The sequence below is a fragment of the Oryzias latipes genome, chromosome 3 (genome assembly GCF_053564925.1).
Source record: "Oryzias latipes strain Hd-rR chromosome 3, Olatipes_Hd-rR_3.1".
Lineage (NCBI taxonomy): Eukaryota > Metazoa > Chordata > Actinopteri > Beloniformes > Adrianichthyidae > Oryzias > Oryzias latipes.
The window spans coordinates 16329133-16344843 of NC_136239.1; the positions used below are offsets into that span (position 1 = coordinate 16329133).

At 40.2% G+C, this 15711-nt stretch overlaps 1 protein-coding gene across 3 annotated transcripts in view; it reads left to right on the top strand.

The window, feature by feature from the left end:
* The window catches only part of fbn1 (fibrillin 1), a 67910-nt gene that overhangs the window by 34765 nt on the left and 17434 nt on the right, over window positions 1–15711 (top strand). For all 3 annotated transcript variants that reach the window (XM_078944265.1, XM_023953173.2, XM_023953174.2), the window contains 18 exons: window positions 712–834; window positions 1528–1650; window positions 1737–1862; window positions 2941–3063; window positions 3191–3313; window positions 3422–3589; window positions 7479–7547; window positions 7637–7762; window positions 10582–10704; window positions 10805–10963; window positions 11053–11124; window positions 11202–11327; window positions 11460–11582; window positions 12586–12711; window positions 12809–12925; window positions 13010–13135; window positions 13218–13337; window positions 13889–14014. In XM_078944265.1, the coding sequence (XP_078800391.1) occupies window positions 712–834; window positions 1528–1650; window positions 1737–1862; window positions 2941–3063; window positions 3191–3313; window positions 3422–3589; window positions 7479–7547; window positions 7637–7762; window positions 10582–10704; window positions 10805–10963; window positions 11053–11124; window positions 11202–11327; window positions 11460–11582; window positions 12586–12711; window positions 12809–12925; window positions 13010–13135; window positions 13218–13337; window positions 13889–14014 (2199 nt within the window). The remainder of the gene's footprint in view (window positions 1–711; window positions 835–1527; window positions 1651–1736; window positions 1863–2940; window positions 3064–3190; window positions 3314–3421; window positions 3590–7478; window positions 7548–7636; window positions 7763–10581; window positions 10705–10804; window positions 10964–11052; window positions 11125–11201; window positions 11328–11459; window positions 11583–12585; window positions 12712–12808; window positions 12926–13009; window positions 13136–13217; window positions 13338–13888; window positions 14015–15711) is intronic.

Here is a 15711-nt window from a genome sequence, read left to right on the forward strand (position 1 = left end):
ATTGACAGAGCTCTTGAAATACTGCTTTTGCAGAGACTGACACAAAGCTAGGAGCTCAGTGCCTGAACATTACTTACATCTTTCTGGGGATCATGGCTTCTCTTGATTGCACAGCCATATTACAGAAGCTGCAATATGTTTTTATCCGGCTCAAGGCCAGGTTTGGTTTTGGTCATTGTTTGTCGTAGTTGTTTTCACTAAAACTTGCAGCCATTGTTGTTATGTCGTGACTTTCCATAGAGTTTTTCCTTTGTGATTTTCAGGAAGAGAAACAATTCTGCACGATCAGGGGATTTTATCTGCACAGCATCTGTGAGATCTAGCTGCAAACAACTGCAAAAGAAGAGAGAAGAGCTCTCACTATTATTTGGCATTTAGTTATTAAAATCAAGGGCAACATGCTGTATGTATCTACATTTTAGACATTTCTGATCTGGTTTTGCTTTGAAGTAGTGTTTATCTGAGATTCCCAGACACCAAGTGCAATGAGAACCCAAAAAAAGGGATTAAAGATTGTTTAATCCACAAAAACATTACAAGTCTCCCAATGACAACCTGTAAAAACACAATGATTTTAGTAGCTGTTTTTTTTATTACGCTCAAAAACATGGCTTTACTTTCATAGAGTAGAATGAATTCTTTCTTACATGTTTGATGAGCAAACAGACACAATCTTTAATTCTGTCCCTTCTTTATTTCCATTTCTGATAGACATCAACGAATGTGAGATTGGAGCCCATAACTGTGACAGACAAGCAACTTGCACCAACACAGCGGGCAGCTTTAAGTGCAACTGTGCTCCAGGTTGGATTGGTAATGGCCTCAAGTGCACAGGTAAAAGCGTCAACCAATGTTGACATTGTTATGAAAATGACCTGCTGGATGTTTTTAAGCTATGTTCTCACCAGGCATGCGATTTAAGAACATACCAAACAGTCATTCTTGAATGCGTTCTAGCACATGGTTTGCACATTGGACTGCTGCTACCCTATACTTGTACAGGTACCTACAGTTGAAAAGACTTGGTCCGAAATGTGGAAGTGATACAAATGTTGTTCCAGGCTTTTCTATCACAGCCCTATTCCAATACATAAAAGACTTTGTGTCAGAATTCCAACCGGGTACAAACTCCAATTAATAATTTCTCCTCCACGATCAATTTTCAAATGGTTGATACTTGCATGTTTTGAAAACGACACTACCCATATGTCACTACCAAATTCAAGTCCCTGATTGGTCAAAGTTCAACCTGGTTTAACTTTTGACGCAAGTTCAATGGCCACGCGTTTGTACGCACAGCCTGAAAACAGACTTAAAAACATGCAAATGCGAGAGAACGCATAAGCCCGAAACGCGCATTTATGTGTGTTTACTTAGACTTTCAATTGGAAGTGGATGAATGAACACGCATTTCCGAGCCAGGTGTGAACATAGTATCAGAAGTGTAAGAACATGAACTATACAACTTTGTTCCTTCTTGAAATGTTTGATAATTTTAATCATACTTTCATTAACATTTTATTCTAGACCTGGATGAGTGCTCGAATGGCACACACTCATGCAACAACAATGCAGAATGTCAGAACACCATGGGCTCCTATCGCTGTGTGTGCAAGGAGGGGTACTTTGGAGATGGATTCTTCTGCTCAGGTCACACAAACAAAACATTTAGTTCTACTTTTACCTTGGAGCACGTATTGTGTTTAAGAACTGTGCACGTGTGACGTCCACTTCAGACAGCGATGAGTGTGCAGAAAACAGCGACCTGTGTGAAAATGGCCACTGTCTGAATCTACCCGGAGGTTTCAGATGTGAATGTGACATGGGCTTCATCACCACGGCTGATGGCAAAGCCTGCGAGGGTAAGGCATTGCTCACTGTTGCTGTTCCTTAAACTCCTAAATATATCCCAGCATCTAAAAAAAGTCTGGTGTTTAGTGTTTCCTGTATGAAAAAGGATCCATCTGAAAAGAAGCATGCTGAACACAGGAAGTTCAGCATGTGCTCTCCATCTTGAAGCCTCATTTTCAATTTACTTTTGATTTAAAATAGAAGTCTTAAAATTTGGAGGTTATACTATGTAACTACTGTTCTATTTGTTTAATATGTTAAATGCATTGAATGAAGGACAAACAGTTGATCAATAAGTGCTTATAGTTATATCAAAGTGGAAATAAAAATTATGACTTCAAAACAGCATCTGGATCGATTTTTTATAATTTGACTTATTTTTTCGATGCTGTTGTTTCTGCATAGCTAATTTCTCTGAGTTGATGCAGAAGGTGCTAGTGCCTGTAAGACATTTTTCAGGGCGAATAAATGTCTTATTTCAAACACCTATACAAACAAAGCAGATTAGTAAAAGAAAAACCATGCAGCATTCATCTAAAATATATTTTTTTTACTATCCAATCTTGATTATATTCTATTTCTTTACGTATTTCTTTGAGATGAATGGTTTTCACACACATTCCAGGAACATTCCTGGATGTACAGATGTTTGTCAAACCCCCAAGTGATAGACAGAGTTCTAAACCACAATAATCAGAGCAGCAAATAAACCCTGATGATACATAGACGCCTGACAAGTTGAAAGAAACGTCAAGTCACTAAGTGAAGAAACACAGATGCTGCTTCGCAGGTGCTTTTGATGGTACAGTTCGTCTGTAAACACGCACATCTTTAAAGTTTCGTACTGTCACGAAAAAAAAGGGAAAAAGCCCCAATTCATCACAATGGCATGGGCATCACAAACCTTGTCTGATTGGTAGTTAGCAACACGATGCAACATAGAGTAGGTTATGAAAAACTCATCATTTCGGTGAAGCAATACAAAAGGAAAAGAAACTCCTTGAACTTTCATGTTTGTATGCTAAAATAAAAACTGCTGACTGCTACAAGCCCCTCACAGCCGCTCTTCTCCCTCTGTTTCTGCTGCAGACATAGATGAATGCATCTTCGCAGACATCTGTGTCAATGGACGCTGCCAGAACCTCCCAGGACTTTTCAGATGTGAATGCAACATTGGTTATGAACGAGACACGAGTGGAGGCAACTGCACAGGTAATGGACGACTGACAAAATGAAAAAAGAAAAAATGACACTTAATGAAATGGAATTTATTAATCGACTATTGAAAGGATGTGAAATATATGAAAATATTTTGTTCATTCATTTGTTGTTTTTCTAGATATAAATGAATGTGCAGACCCAACCACCTGCATTAATGGAATCTGTGTCAACATCCCGGGAACTTACCTTTGTAACTGCCCACCCGATTTTGAACTCAACCCCACAGGAGTGGGCTGTGTAGGTGAGACTCAACTGTCCTCAAATGCACAGGGACAAATGTTTGCTCTCTACGTCTAATGGTCTAAGACAATGGCTGCTCAGAAATAAATGTATGTTTGTATGCGTGTAGACATTCGCTCTGGGAGCTGCTACCTGAACGTTCTCGCTCGGGGAGATGCATCAGAGAATTATGTCTGCTCCCAAGAGATTGGAGTTGGAGTTTCCAAGGCATCCTGCTGCTGCTCTGAGGGCGCTGGCTGGGGATCTCCATGCGAAGCATGTCCTCATGTTAACTCAAGTGAGCACATTGAAATGATTTATTTCCCTTTAATTTTTGGCTCTGTAAAATTGCTATGTTTGTTGTTTCTTGTCAAAAGTACAGAGCAAACGCGAAGGCTCAGTTGGGGGTGTAAAACGCACTTGCTGGCCACCACAGCTAAACTGTTGTTAAATGTTTTAAGTCAATTGTTGGAAAACTATTTCATAGAAAGCTGCTTCTAAGAAGAATCATTTCTAGATTTTATTTGTTTATTTTATTTTCTATTCAAACATTTTAAGAATCAGCTTCATCTCAATGTGGGTTGCTCAAGCAGATCAAATATCTTTGTGGAAAAGGAGATTTAGATCTTCATCTGAAATCCACATGCAACAGTACATGTGGAAGCAGGAAAAATACCCCCAAACAAGCCAAAAATGCAGAGAATGCATGCACATTTTATGCTGAAAGGTCACCAGCTTGGTTTGAGTGAGCGGAGGTAGTGCTCCTCCACCTTTAAATCTCCCTTGTTTTATTTCTCTAAAGCCACAGTTTTGAAACTTTTTGAAACTTGTTTTTTCCGCAAGTTTGCAAAAATTACTTAAAAATGTCCCCATTTCCCAAAACAATGTTCTGATTAATAGTCATATCAAGAGGAACTCATTTCTGAACAACCCTTGGCTCATTGTGCATGACCATGGATCATTAAATAAAGGCAGCATTCAGAATTTATGGAGATTTGATGTCTAACTGCTTGTGTGGTCACTTTAAGTCCCATTCCGATCATCTTTTGATCTATTGTGAAAGCGTTCCCAGTGGTCTTTTAATTATGATCATGGCGCTTTCGGCAAAATCTAAAAATTCTGTGTCTTCTGCTTGGACATATAATTGTTTTGTCAGAGCAACAGTAGTTTATTAGAAATTTGCCTTTGAGTTGTGGGCCGACTGTTGGCGCAGAAAAAGCCTGCCCTGACTTCCCGACATCCCTTTGTTTACAAATGCTGAGGCTTACAGCCTCACGCAACCCCAACCCAGTGGCGGTTTTTGATATGGGCGATGTGGGCGGTCGCCCAGGGCGGCACTTTTCAGGGGGCGGCATTTGCCGTGCCTGATGCGTTACACATAATGTGCTAACTTGCTATAATCAAAGAGGCAGCTTGGAGCTTTTAATTTGAAGTTGCTTCAGCAGCCGACACTTAATGCTTTTGTTTTGACACATCAGACTCTTAAGAATGTCTTCGTCCTATGTCCTCTTCACACTTAAGGTGCAAAAAAAAAAAAAAAAAAAAAAGGATACCTCAGAGTGAATCAATGTAAAACAGGCACATGAAAAGGAATTAGGCAGAACAAACACCCGTGCTCAACCCAATTTCGACAAAAGCAGGCAATGGGGATTATTTCCCACAATTCTTTGCTCCGACACAGCAGACCCGATGCGCACGTGACCACCGCCCTCTGCTGCAAGACGCTTGCGGCCACACCTCTTTGCGGTGGTGTTTGGAACATAAGTCAAAAAACTCGAGAGGGGAGCGCAATTCGCTGGTGGCTGGCTGAATCACACTAACAGATGATTGGGAGTCTTTTTCTATCTGACAATCAACTCTGAGCCGCAGCTGCGCCTCCCGTCATAGAGACGGAGCCGCGTGTGTCAGAGGGAAGGGGAGGGGGAGGGGGGATGAGCGCAGACCATTTTTTATGGATTGAGTTTTTTTGGAGGATTTCTACTGTTGGTGTTGCACAAATTTAGGGAAATGCCAAATATTTTTGGAGTAATCCCACTGATGAGTTCTAAGATTTAGTCTTTAATGTTTTATAAGACCTAAACATATTAATCACAATAAGTTTTATTTTTTAGATCTAATCCCTCTGATATATTTCACAAAGACACACACAGGACGTCTCACATTAAGAAATTATTGCTAAAAATGAAGCAGGAGTCCAGCTCTAAAAAAAATGCTCTAAAAAATGATAAAAGAGCAAAAAAAAAGGAATTATTTGATTTGTAATTTCTTATTAATATTTCCAGGCTTTCTTTGTTTTGTCCTGCAGCATGTTCATATTTGGATAATTTTGACAGAATATATTTCTATGGAGAGCAAAATATTACAAGTTATTTAAGGTTTAACTTGAGTTATTCTGGATTAATGTTCCTGTTTTTATTCATATTTATGTTCAAAAAGTTTAGTTTAAAAGGTTTAAAAGTTTAGCTTTAGTGTGTTCAGTAAGTTTATCTTCTTCGGCCCAAAACCTTAAGCGTGTTTTTAACTTAGGCCCCTGTGTGACTGAGTTTGACCCCCCTGTAATACGAGTCTAGAAAATTCATGCATTTTTTGAGTAAAATGGCTAAATAGAAGATAGGGAACACAACAGGATGTTGTCAAATTTTGTATGTGTGCGGGGGGGGCGCTGGTGGGGTTACTCGCCCAGGGAGTAAGTTAGTGTAGAACCGCCACTGCCCCAACCTAACATTACCTGTGCAACAAAAATGGTAAGCTATATTGGAGCTATCCAGCCATACAGTTTTCACCCAGATGCCAGCTCGGAGGAGGAAAACAAAGATGTACATGTCTGCAACTAGATACATCAGAACAGAGCAGAGCAGGGAGCTTGTGGCCCGCTAATTGTAGATTTTATGTAACAACTATAAGCTTTTTTTCAAAATGCTTTTTTTTTAATCTGCTCATGTTTAACCACGATTTGATCAAAGAAATTCTCAGACACTTAAATCTTAATTTTCTTCATATAAGTCCTCCATCATGAGACAAATGCCACAAGAACATATTAAAAACACCAAAAGCACGATTTTCATTGGAGTTGTTTTTTCACGTTCATCTTTTAACCACTATCAACAAAATCAGATTTTGACCAAGTGTCAGACGTCAGAACTCTGTCTCCCGCTCTGGTCACCAGCGGGAACCATTTCCAGAGTTCTAAAAACATCTCCCAGCAACCCCCAGTGTCTGGATACCACACACCTGACTCTCATGTGCAATCACTCATAGTACACTGTAGCACTGTACTGAGCCTCACTCAGTGCAAAGTATTGTTTGTGCCACTCTGCCTGCATTACTGAGCGTTACATCCCAACCTTATCTTCTGATTTCCTGACCCTGTTTTGTCTCTGACTCCGTTTGCTTTTTACCAACAGCAATAATCAAAGCTTTTATTTAACTATTTGTATCGTTTTCATGCCATGTAACTCAGATGCATACCTGAATATTGTTCTTTCATTTTTTAGTTGCAGCAAAAACTGAGTTTCTTGCTTTTTACTTCATCTTGCATAACTAAAGGTGAACGGATTCTAGCAGAGACTAATGGAAGCTTTTAAAGCTGGAGGATCAGATAGTTTCCATTTCTAAAAGTTAGGCCGAACACTTGAGCGTAACTCTGACTCACACTAATTCCAGGGTGACAACTCTGATAGCTGTTTTTTTGTACAACGTAGAATAAACTGTCCTGCTTCTAATTCCTTTTAAAGTGCTTTCAGGTTTTCTCTTTCTGTGACAGTGACCAGTGACATTATAAAGCCTCCTGAGACATGAGTCAACCCTCCTTCCAACAAATAGACTCACATGTTGCCTTTTCTTGTCATGCGATCAGAGTTAGCTGGTAAACATGAGACAACCTTTTCCAGCTTGATTGCCTACAGATGGTTCATATCATCACAAGCAGTGACTAATCCTTTTCAAGAAATTTTAGTTTGGGTGACAAAAGCAGAAACTATTTCTTTTGACATTATTATAGTGAGTAGTCTTTTCCGGTGAAGAGGATCAGGCAAAAAAAAAAGGATAATTTCATCCATTGTCAGGGATTATCCATTTGTTTGCATTAAAAGTGTCAACACCATGCAACCATAAAAACCAAAACTTGATTTTGGTTTTGTGTGAACTTTCTTAGTTGTTTACTGTGATTTTGCTCTTCTGTGTTGCAGCTGGGTACAAGACGCTGTGTCCTGGAGGAGAAGGCTTCAGACCCAACCCCATTACTGTCATACTGGAAGGTCAGACAGGGACATGGGATCCTGTGTGCGCAATTATAGACACACACAGGCACACAACTTAACATTACTGGGGTTTTTTTCGGTTGCAGACATCAATGAGTGTCAGGAACTGCCGGGACTGTGCCAGGGCGGGCAGTGCATCAACACCTTCGGTAGCTTCCAGTGTGAATGCCCCCGAGGCTTTTCCCTCAACCTGGACACCAGAGTGTGTGAAGGTATTAATCACTAGCTTGCATCTATGTGTTGCCTCACAACCACATAAAGACACGGGTGACCTATCCCCCTCGATTTCTTGCCCTGGGATGTTTCTGTGGAAAGGAAATCGAGTCCATCTGTTGAGCTCTTCATTTTCAGACACATGGAGAAAAGGGGAAAAGCACAGAGAGTAAAAAAGACAAGATCTCCTCAACCTCACTCTGTTCTAAGATATGTCTACTCCAGTTCCCGTGTGTCAGAAAGGATGATGTGTGCAGAAGGGTCAGGCTCTGATGTGGTTGGCCCCTCCTTAAGGAAATACTCTGAAAAACAAGAGTGTTGGACTAGAAGAAACAGAACCAGAGAGTAGAGAAGGAGGAGGATAAGGCCTGGTGAGAGACATCTGGCTAGAGGCATTTTAATTGGTGTGTGATTGTTGGCATGAGGACCAGTCTAGTCATTTTTTGTTAGCTGGGTAGAAAGAACTAAGTGCTGTGTTTGCTGTGGTGCAGTGATGCTGGTAAAACGAAAATTCTAAAAACACACAAAGAACCCATTACCAGCAATAATGGGAATTCCAGTTCAATTCACATTCCAGAATTCAGAGCAAAACCTTTATTGACAAAAAATTTCATAACATTGATAGTTCTGGGAATTTTATGATTCAACCATTTTTTAACCATTCAGTTAGATATTTTACAAACCAAACAAACTATCCTTGTCATTTATCTGACATAAAGCTGATTCTGTGATAGAGGGGGAAAATGGCAGGTCTGTAGCTTAGCTGATTTCTTGTAAATGGCCATTCTGAAAGGCCCAGACCGCTTTGCAGTCACAGTCCCATTCACACACACATCCACACACTGATGGCGGCTCTGCTGCCTAACACTGGCGCGAACCTTCCACCAGAGATAAGGTAGGATTCAGTGTCTTGCCCAAGGACACTTTGACACATGGGCGGGCAAAGCGGGAATCCAACCTGTAATATTCCGATCAGAGGTTGACTGCCCTACCACTGCACAATGGCCACCCCATAGTACATTAATTAACATAAGACATTCAAAAAATCTAGTATAAAAGACTATTTAATTTGACTTTTTTATACTCAAGAATCCTAAATTGTTGTTGGTTAATCCCATGTAATGGGCTTTAAATGCTACCATGTCTGGATCCTACTTAATACATAAATATCAAATTTATATAATATTTCAATTTAATTTATTTACAAAGTTTCAATGCATAACCAACTTTGTATTTAACCGCTATATTCATTCATTCATTTTCTATTCCGTTTAATCCCTTTCGGGGTCACGGGGCTGCCGTAGCCTATCCCGGCCACTTGTGGGCGAAGGCAGGGGTTTGCCCTGGACAGGTCGCCAGTCTGTCGCAGGGTAACCGCTACATAAAAACAGAAAATATCAGACTGAGCTTTATTAATTATGACTGTTATAATTGTTATAATCCAATTCAGTCCAGCTATTTCCAAATGGGTCAAATCTTGCAAAAGTGTGCTAAAGTATTTAGCCCCTCTGAGTCAATCCCTTGTTGAACCTTTTGCTGCAATTACAACTGTAAGTCTTTTGGGGTATGTCTCTACCAGCTTTGCACATCTAGATACTGAAATCATTCGCCCATTTTTCCTTGCAAAACAATTCAAGCTGTTACCGTAGATTAGATGGCATGCGTTTGGGAACAGCTATTTTCAGATCTTCCATCTTCTAGATTTCAGATCAGCCACATATTCTCGATTGGATTTAGGTCTGGACTTGCTGAAGAGAAGCAGCCCCAGAGCATTATGCTGCCACCACCAGGTTTGACAGTGGGTATGGTGTGTTCAGACTGATGTGCAGTGTTAGATTTCCGCAACACATTGCGCTTTGCATTTAGGTCAAAAAGTTCAATTTTGGTCTCATCTGACCAGAGCACCTTCTTCCACATGTTTGCTGGGTCAGTCACATGTGTTATGTTAAACTCCAAATGGGACTTCTTGTGGATTTCTTTTAACAATGGCTTTCCTCTTGCCACTCTTCCATAAAGTCCAGATTTATGCAGTGCACGACTGATCGTTGTCCAATGGACAGATTCCCCCACCTGAGCTGTAGATCTCTGCAGTTCATCCAGAGTCACCACTTGCCTCTTGGCTGCATCTCTGATCAGTGCTCTCCTTGTTCGGCCTGTTAGTTTAGGTGGACGACCACATCTAGGTAGGTTTGCAGTTGTGCCATACTCTTTCCAGTTGCAGATGATAGACATTGGTTCGTGGGATGTTAAAAGCTTGGGAAATCTTTTTTTAGTCTAACCCTGCTTTAAATTTCTCCATAACTTTTTATGGAGTTCCTTGGACTCCATGATGCTATTTTCTCCCCAATATTCTCTTGACAAACCACAGAGACTGTCAAAAAACAGCTATATTTGTACTGAGATTAAATTACACACAGGTGGACTCTATTTAGTCATTGAGTCAGCATTTGATCAGTCACCAATTATCAAGCAACTTCTGAAGTCAATTGGATGCACTTAGAGAAAAGAGGGCTGAATACTTTACTGCACTTTTCAGATTATTTTGTTTTAAAAAAATTGAACTCTTTCAGAGTTTTCTATCTACTTCACAATTGTGTGCCACTTTGTGTTGGTCTTTCACATAAACTTCCAATAAAATATATTTATGTTTGTGGTCATAATGTGAGGAAATGGGGAGAAGTTCAAATATGAACACTTTTGGAAGCCACTGTATTTTGAAAGTTGCAAACACATCAAATGCTTGTATATCTCACGTACCATATGGTTAAATGGAATGTAAAGCCCATGCATCCATTTTCCTTTGTCTCTCTGATTGCAGATATTAATGAATGTGAACATCCAGGAATTTGTGGTCCAGGCCAGTGCTACAACACCATCGGAAATTACACCTGCATCTGCCCTGCTGACTACATGCCCGTCAATGGAGGGAACAACTGCATGGGTAGGCCTGAAGGTTTCTTTGACTGACTGTACAGACCAACAGTATATCACCGTCATGCAGAAACAGATGTCTGACTGTTATTTTTTTTGCTTATGCACAGACATGAGGAAGAGCTACTGCTACAGAAACTTTTACTTGGACAATGGGACATGCGATGGGGAGCTCACTTTTAACATGACCAAAAAAATGTGCTGTTGCTCCTACAACATCGGACGTGCTTGGAACAAACCATGTGAACAGTGTCCCGTTCCCAGCACTGGTGAGGTCTCCCACATGCTAAAGGACAGTCTGTGGAGTATAAAGACTGCAGCATTAGCTCTCCTGTTTTCATACTTTTTACTCCCTCAGATGAATTTGCGATCTTGTGTGGCAGTGAAAGACCCGGGTATTATATCGACATCACAACTGGACGGGTCATTGGTGAGATTTCATCTTTCAAACCTCGCGTGATATAAGGTTGGACATTTTTTAACATGTCTTTTTATCTTTTTCTTCAGACATCGATGAGTGCAGGGAGATCCCAGGAGTGTGTGAGAATGGAGTGTGCATCAACATGATTGGCAGCTTCAGATGCGAGTGTCCCATTGGCTTCATCTACAATGATAAACTGCTAATTTGTGAAGGTAAAGGTATTTAGGTCCTATAAAAAGTTATTTTCTGAAAAAACAAACAAACTTGTGTTTAAAAAAAACATAATTTAAGGCTGGTTAGCGTCTCTGAATAAATGTGTTGTAACGCCTCTGTTTCATAATCAGATATTGATGAGTGTCAGAATGGTCCGGTGTGCCAACAAAATGCAAACTGTTTGAATATGCCCGGAAGCTTCCGTTGCGAGTGTGAACATGGATTTCGTTTCACCCCCACTGGGCAGTGTCTAGGTAAGCCACTCAGCTATCGTCTCTACTGTAATGTATTAAGAGTTGTAGCTTTGCTTGGATGAAACTGTTATAGTGATGCTTAGTTGCCAGTGTCTATTCAGTCTGCAGCTAATTAGTCACAATATGCAAGGAACCTGCTGAAATTAATAAGAGCAGGTAAAAACATTTGACAAAAACTAGAGGATAATACACCTAGCCCCCACATTTATGCTGTAAATGAAGCTTCTGAGATGTTTCCGGGGCAATTTGGTTGGGTTTGTTATGAAGAATGGGGGAATGCAAAGCATTTGTAGAGCTGTTAAACATGTGCACCAGCATATCTGCAACATGTTGCTGTCAGTCCGGAGAGTCCTAACGATAAGCAAAAGTTAGATCAACATCCTGTTTTGCTTCCTGCTTTTCTTGTGACCAGTGTGAACAAAACAGGTCGAGACTTCAGAGATAAAAACACGACTTTTACTGGCAGTCACAGTGACCTGCTACAGGGACACCACAGGCAACTCAAGTATTTTGGGGTAAACATAGAAAACAATTTAATGGGCATCTTGCAAGTACTTCACTATGTTCAGAATGCAAAAGTTTGTTCCTAGACAGTAAAAGTTCCACATTATTGTCAATGGTAAATACTTTACCTTCTAGTGTTATATTCAAGTTTTTTCTTTAAAGGTTTTTTTTGGTCTCTTTTGTACATTTTATGTAACTCCAATATATTTTTTAATACTTCCATTACTTTCACAGTCCAGAAATGTGTTTGCCATGCTGATAAGTAATTTTTGTTTGACCTGAATGCCGATTCTTTGTCTGTTTGTTGGTGGGTAAGGAAGAAGTGGGTCAACATATATGATCATGTAGATTCATGTATCTTTTTGTACTGAGCTTTACAGACAAGCGGATGAAAATTACGGAGAAGTTGAAATTGCAACTTAAGAGAGCAACATGATCTATTGGATCGGAATTTTAAAACTTTTCTTTATCATTATTAGTATTGTTATTTTGTTTCTAGATCGTAATGAGTGCAATGAGAACCCTGGCATCTGCAACCCCGGGCAGTGCATTGACATACTAGGAAGCTATCGCTGCGTCTGCCCCAATGGCTACAAAACAACCAGGGACCAGTCCATGTGTGTTGGTAAGCCATGTTGGTTTCTGTTTGCCTCCATGTGCCCCCTTAGCTGACCAAAATGCATCAGTCGATGTGGAACTGTGAGGCTTTTCTGGTGTTTCAGATGTGGACGAGTGCGAGAGGCAGCCGTGTGGAAATGGAACATGTAAGAACACCCTGGGATCCTACAACTGTCTGTGTTACCCTGGCTTTCAGAACTCGCACAACGGTGACTGCATAGGTGCGTGAAACTGTAAGAAGAGAAAAAAGGGAGGTGTGAGAAAGCTGCAGCAGGTTTGACTTACTGTTGGATGTATTTCCACAGATGTTGATGAGTGTTCGACTCAGAGGGGCTTGTGTCGAAATGGCAACTGCAGGAACATTGTGGGAAGTTTCCTGTGTGTGTGCAATGATGGCTATGAGCTGACATTAGATGGCAGAGTTTGTACAGGTAAGCTCTTTCTATAGTTTCTGTTTTTTGCCAGCTGGACAGCTCATTTTCTTTGATCATGTGCATATTTGTTCTCTCTTAGATATCAACGAATGTGCAGTGAATCCAGGCACATGTGGTGCAGGAACTTGTGTGAACATGGATGGATCTTACAGGTGTATCTGTCCACCAGGCTATTACCTGCATGAAGAAACATGTGAAGGTATATCTGTGAAAATGGGCATTATTTAAAAGAGTAAAACATTTTAAAAAGTGACAAAGAAAACATCTGCTTGCATGCAAAACTTGTATGTATTCTTGTGCAAACCTCAGGATAAACAAACTTTAGGGAGAAGAAAGTATCCCGCCCCTAACTTCACACACACACACCCCTTTTCTTCTCTACACACGTGAGTGAGTCTGAGCCAGGAACACTTGGATTGTTTAAACAGCGAGGCAGATGAAGAGATATTCAGCAGACTTAGGTTCATTCCTGCTTTGTGCTCTGTTCCTGGAAACATGGAGGAATAGCAATGAACTGCTTGGGAGCAGAAGCAGCAGCTGTTCATTTAGATTTAGACTAGATAGGCTAAGAAACACTTTATACTGAGTCTGTCCCAGACAATAAGCCTTCCTGCTTTCCATTAGCTTTTTATGTCATCTTGTATTATAATCTGATAGAATGTAGTTAAACACAATCCCAGCACTTGGGAAAGTTACGAGAAAAATGCATGCTATTAATTTGTAAATGTGGACGATGCTTTTTCTCTTCAGATATTGACGAGTGCTCTCAGTCGCCTGAAATCTGCACATTTGGAACCTGCTCCAACACTGAGGGCAGCTTCACATGCCAGTGTCCTGAAGGCTTCCAGCTCTCTGCCTCCGGACGCAGATGTTTAGGTAATTGTGAGCGCTTGTGTGGGTTAAGTAGAAGGAGAAAAAGAAACTATAAAAGTATCTTATGCATTAATTTTAAAGTGCCAAGTGGACACCAGCCAGCAGGCAGTGGCATTGGACTTTTCCACCTCTTTCATGATAGCACACTTTGTTCCAGCTGGTTTCAGTGTTGCTGCCTCAACAAGGCCAAGGGTGGCTCTGAGCAGATCGCTTTTCCATTTCCTCACTTTTATGTGTGTTTATGTGCTTGCAATATGTGCGTTTTAATGTTGGGTGGGGGCACGCTGAGCCTCCTGCTAGGGAGTTCCCTCTCCAAACACTGAAGTGATGACTTCATCAGTTCAGTGAGGCAGTTTACAGTTTGCATTTCACTTTTCTCTGAAGTCTTAGAAATGCTTGGCTGAAGGTTGAAGGAGAAACTGGAGGAGCTGGGTGGAAAGGGAGTTACATTGTCAGTTAAAGGGTTCAAAGTTTCTCAACCAAAGTGAATCCCCTGAACTTAAAGAACATTTTTTGATTGTAAATCCTCTTTTATCCATCATGCCTTTTAAAGATCAGTCTTTGTAAGGAAAAGAAAGACACAGCATATGTCCAAATCCCCTCCCTACTTCCTAACTACTAAAAAAACTATATAGTGCGGGACTGTCTAGTTTAAGAGTAAGATAAAGTAAAAATCTAATAAATAGGAAATTTTAATAAGACTATTTACAGATGCATCGTGTCTTGAAAATGAAAACTTGGATGGTTTATAAAAAATTACTATTTATAAGAAAAAAAATTCTTATGAAACATTCTTTGAAAGCAATGCTCTGTGTTCTAAATTCACCAATCTGGTGAGTATTGATCCAAACAGTTTTTTGGGTTGTTGATTTTTTGCAGAGACTTCTGGGAAGTTTCTAAAACACTGAGTTTGGAATTGTTACGGTAATTTGTACAGCTCTAAAAAAATGGCGAACACACTTTACAGTGCTCTAAGTAGTGGTTGGTGACTGAATTCAGATACAACCACAAAGAATGCAACTACCTATTGTCATATATGGGAGCCAGTCTGGGCTGCGGCTCATCTTAAGCTTCTCTACACTGACTTTGGTGTTCTAGAGAGCTGAATTCTTCTGGCAACCCCATGAGGTGAGGTGGTGAGCCTAGTCAGCACCTTTTCTATCATAAATGTTCTTAATTTTAACCAACAATTGGCTTCATTTTAATGAGTAGTGTTTGTTGGCAAAGAAGGATTACAGTCCGTATGACTTTGGCACCCCAGAAATGATTTTCTTTTAATGTATTACATTGGAGGCTGTGTGTTGGCAACAGTGATTAATACATATCTAGGAGGTCTTGGTTCAAATCCCAGCTGCTGCCTCACTCTCTGTAAAGGTAGATGTGAACCTACTCAGGCCACACCACCCCACTACCACAGTTCAAAATGACTAAAATGTCCCTATTTAAGATGTGTGCTGCCTATGAGAAAGAAAGCCAGAGAAGACTTCCACAGATCACCAATTTTAGAAAATGAATGTTTGGGTAGATATTTATATCAAATCAAATCAAATCAAACTTTATTTATAAAGCACTTTTCATATAAAAATATAACACAAAGTGCTTTACATTAAAACACAACAAAATATAAAAACAAGCATTGACGAATTAAAAATAAATAAAATAAAAATAAATAAATAAATAGGGCCCCCCTCCCCGTACCT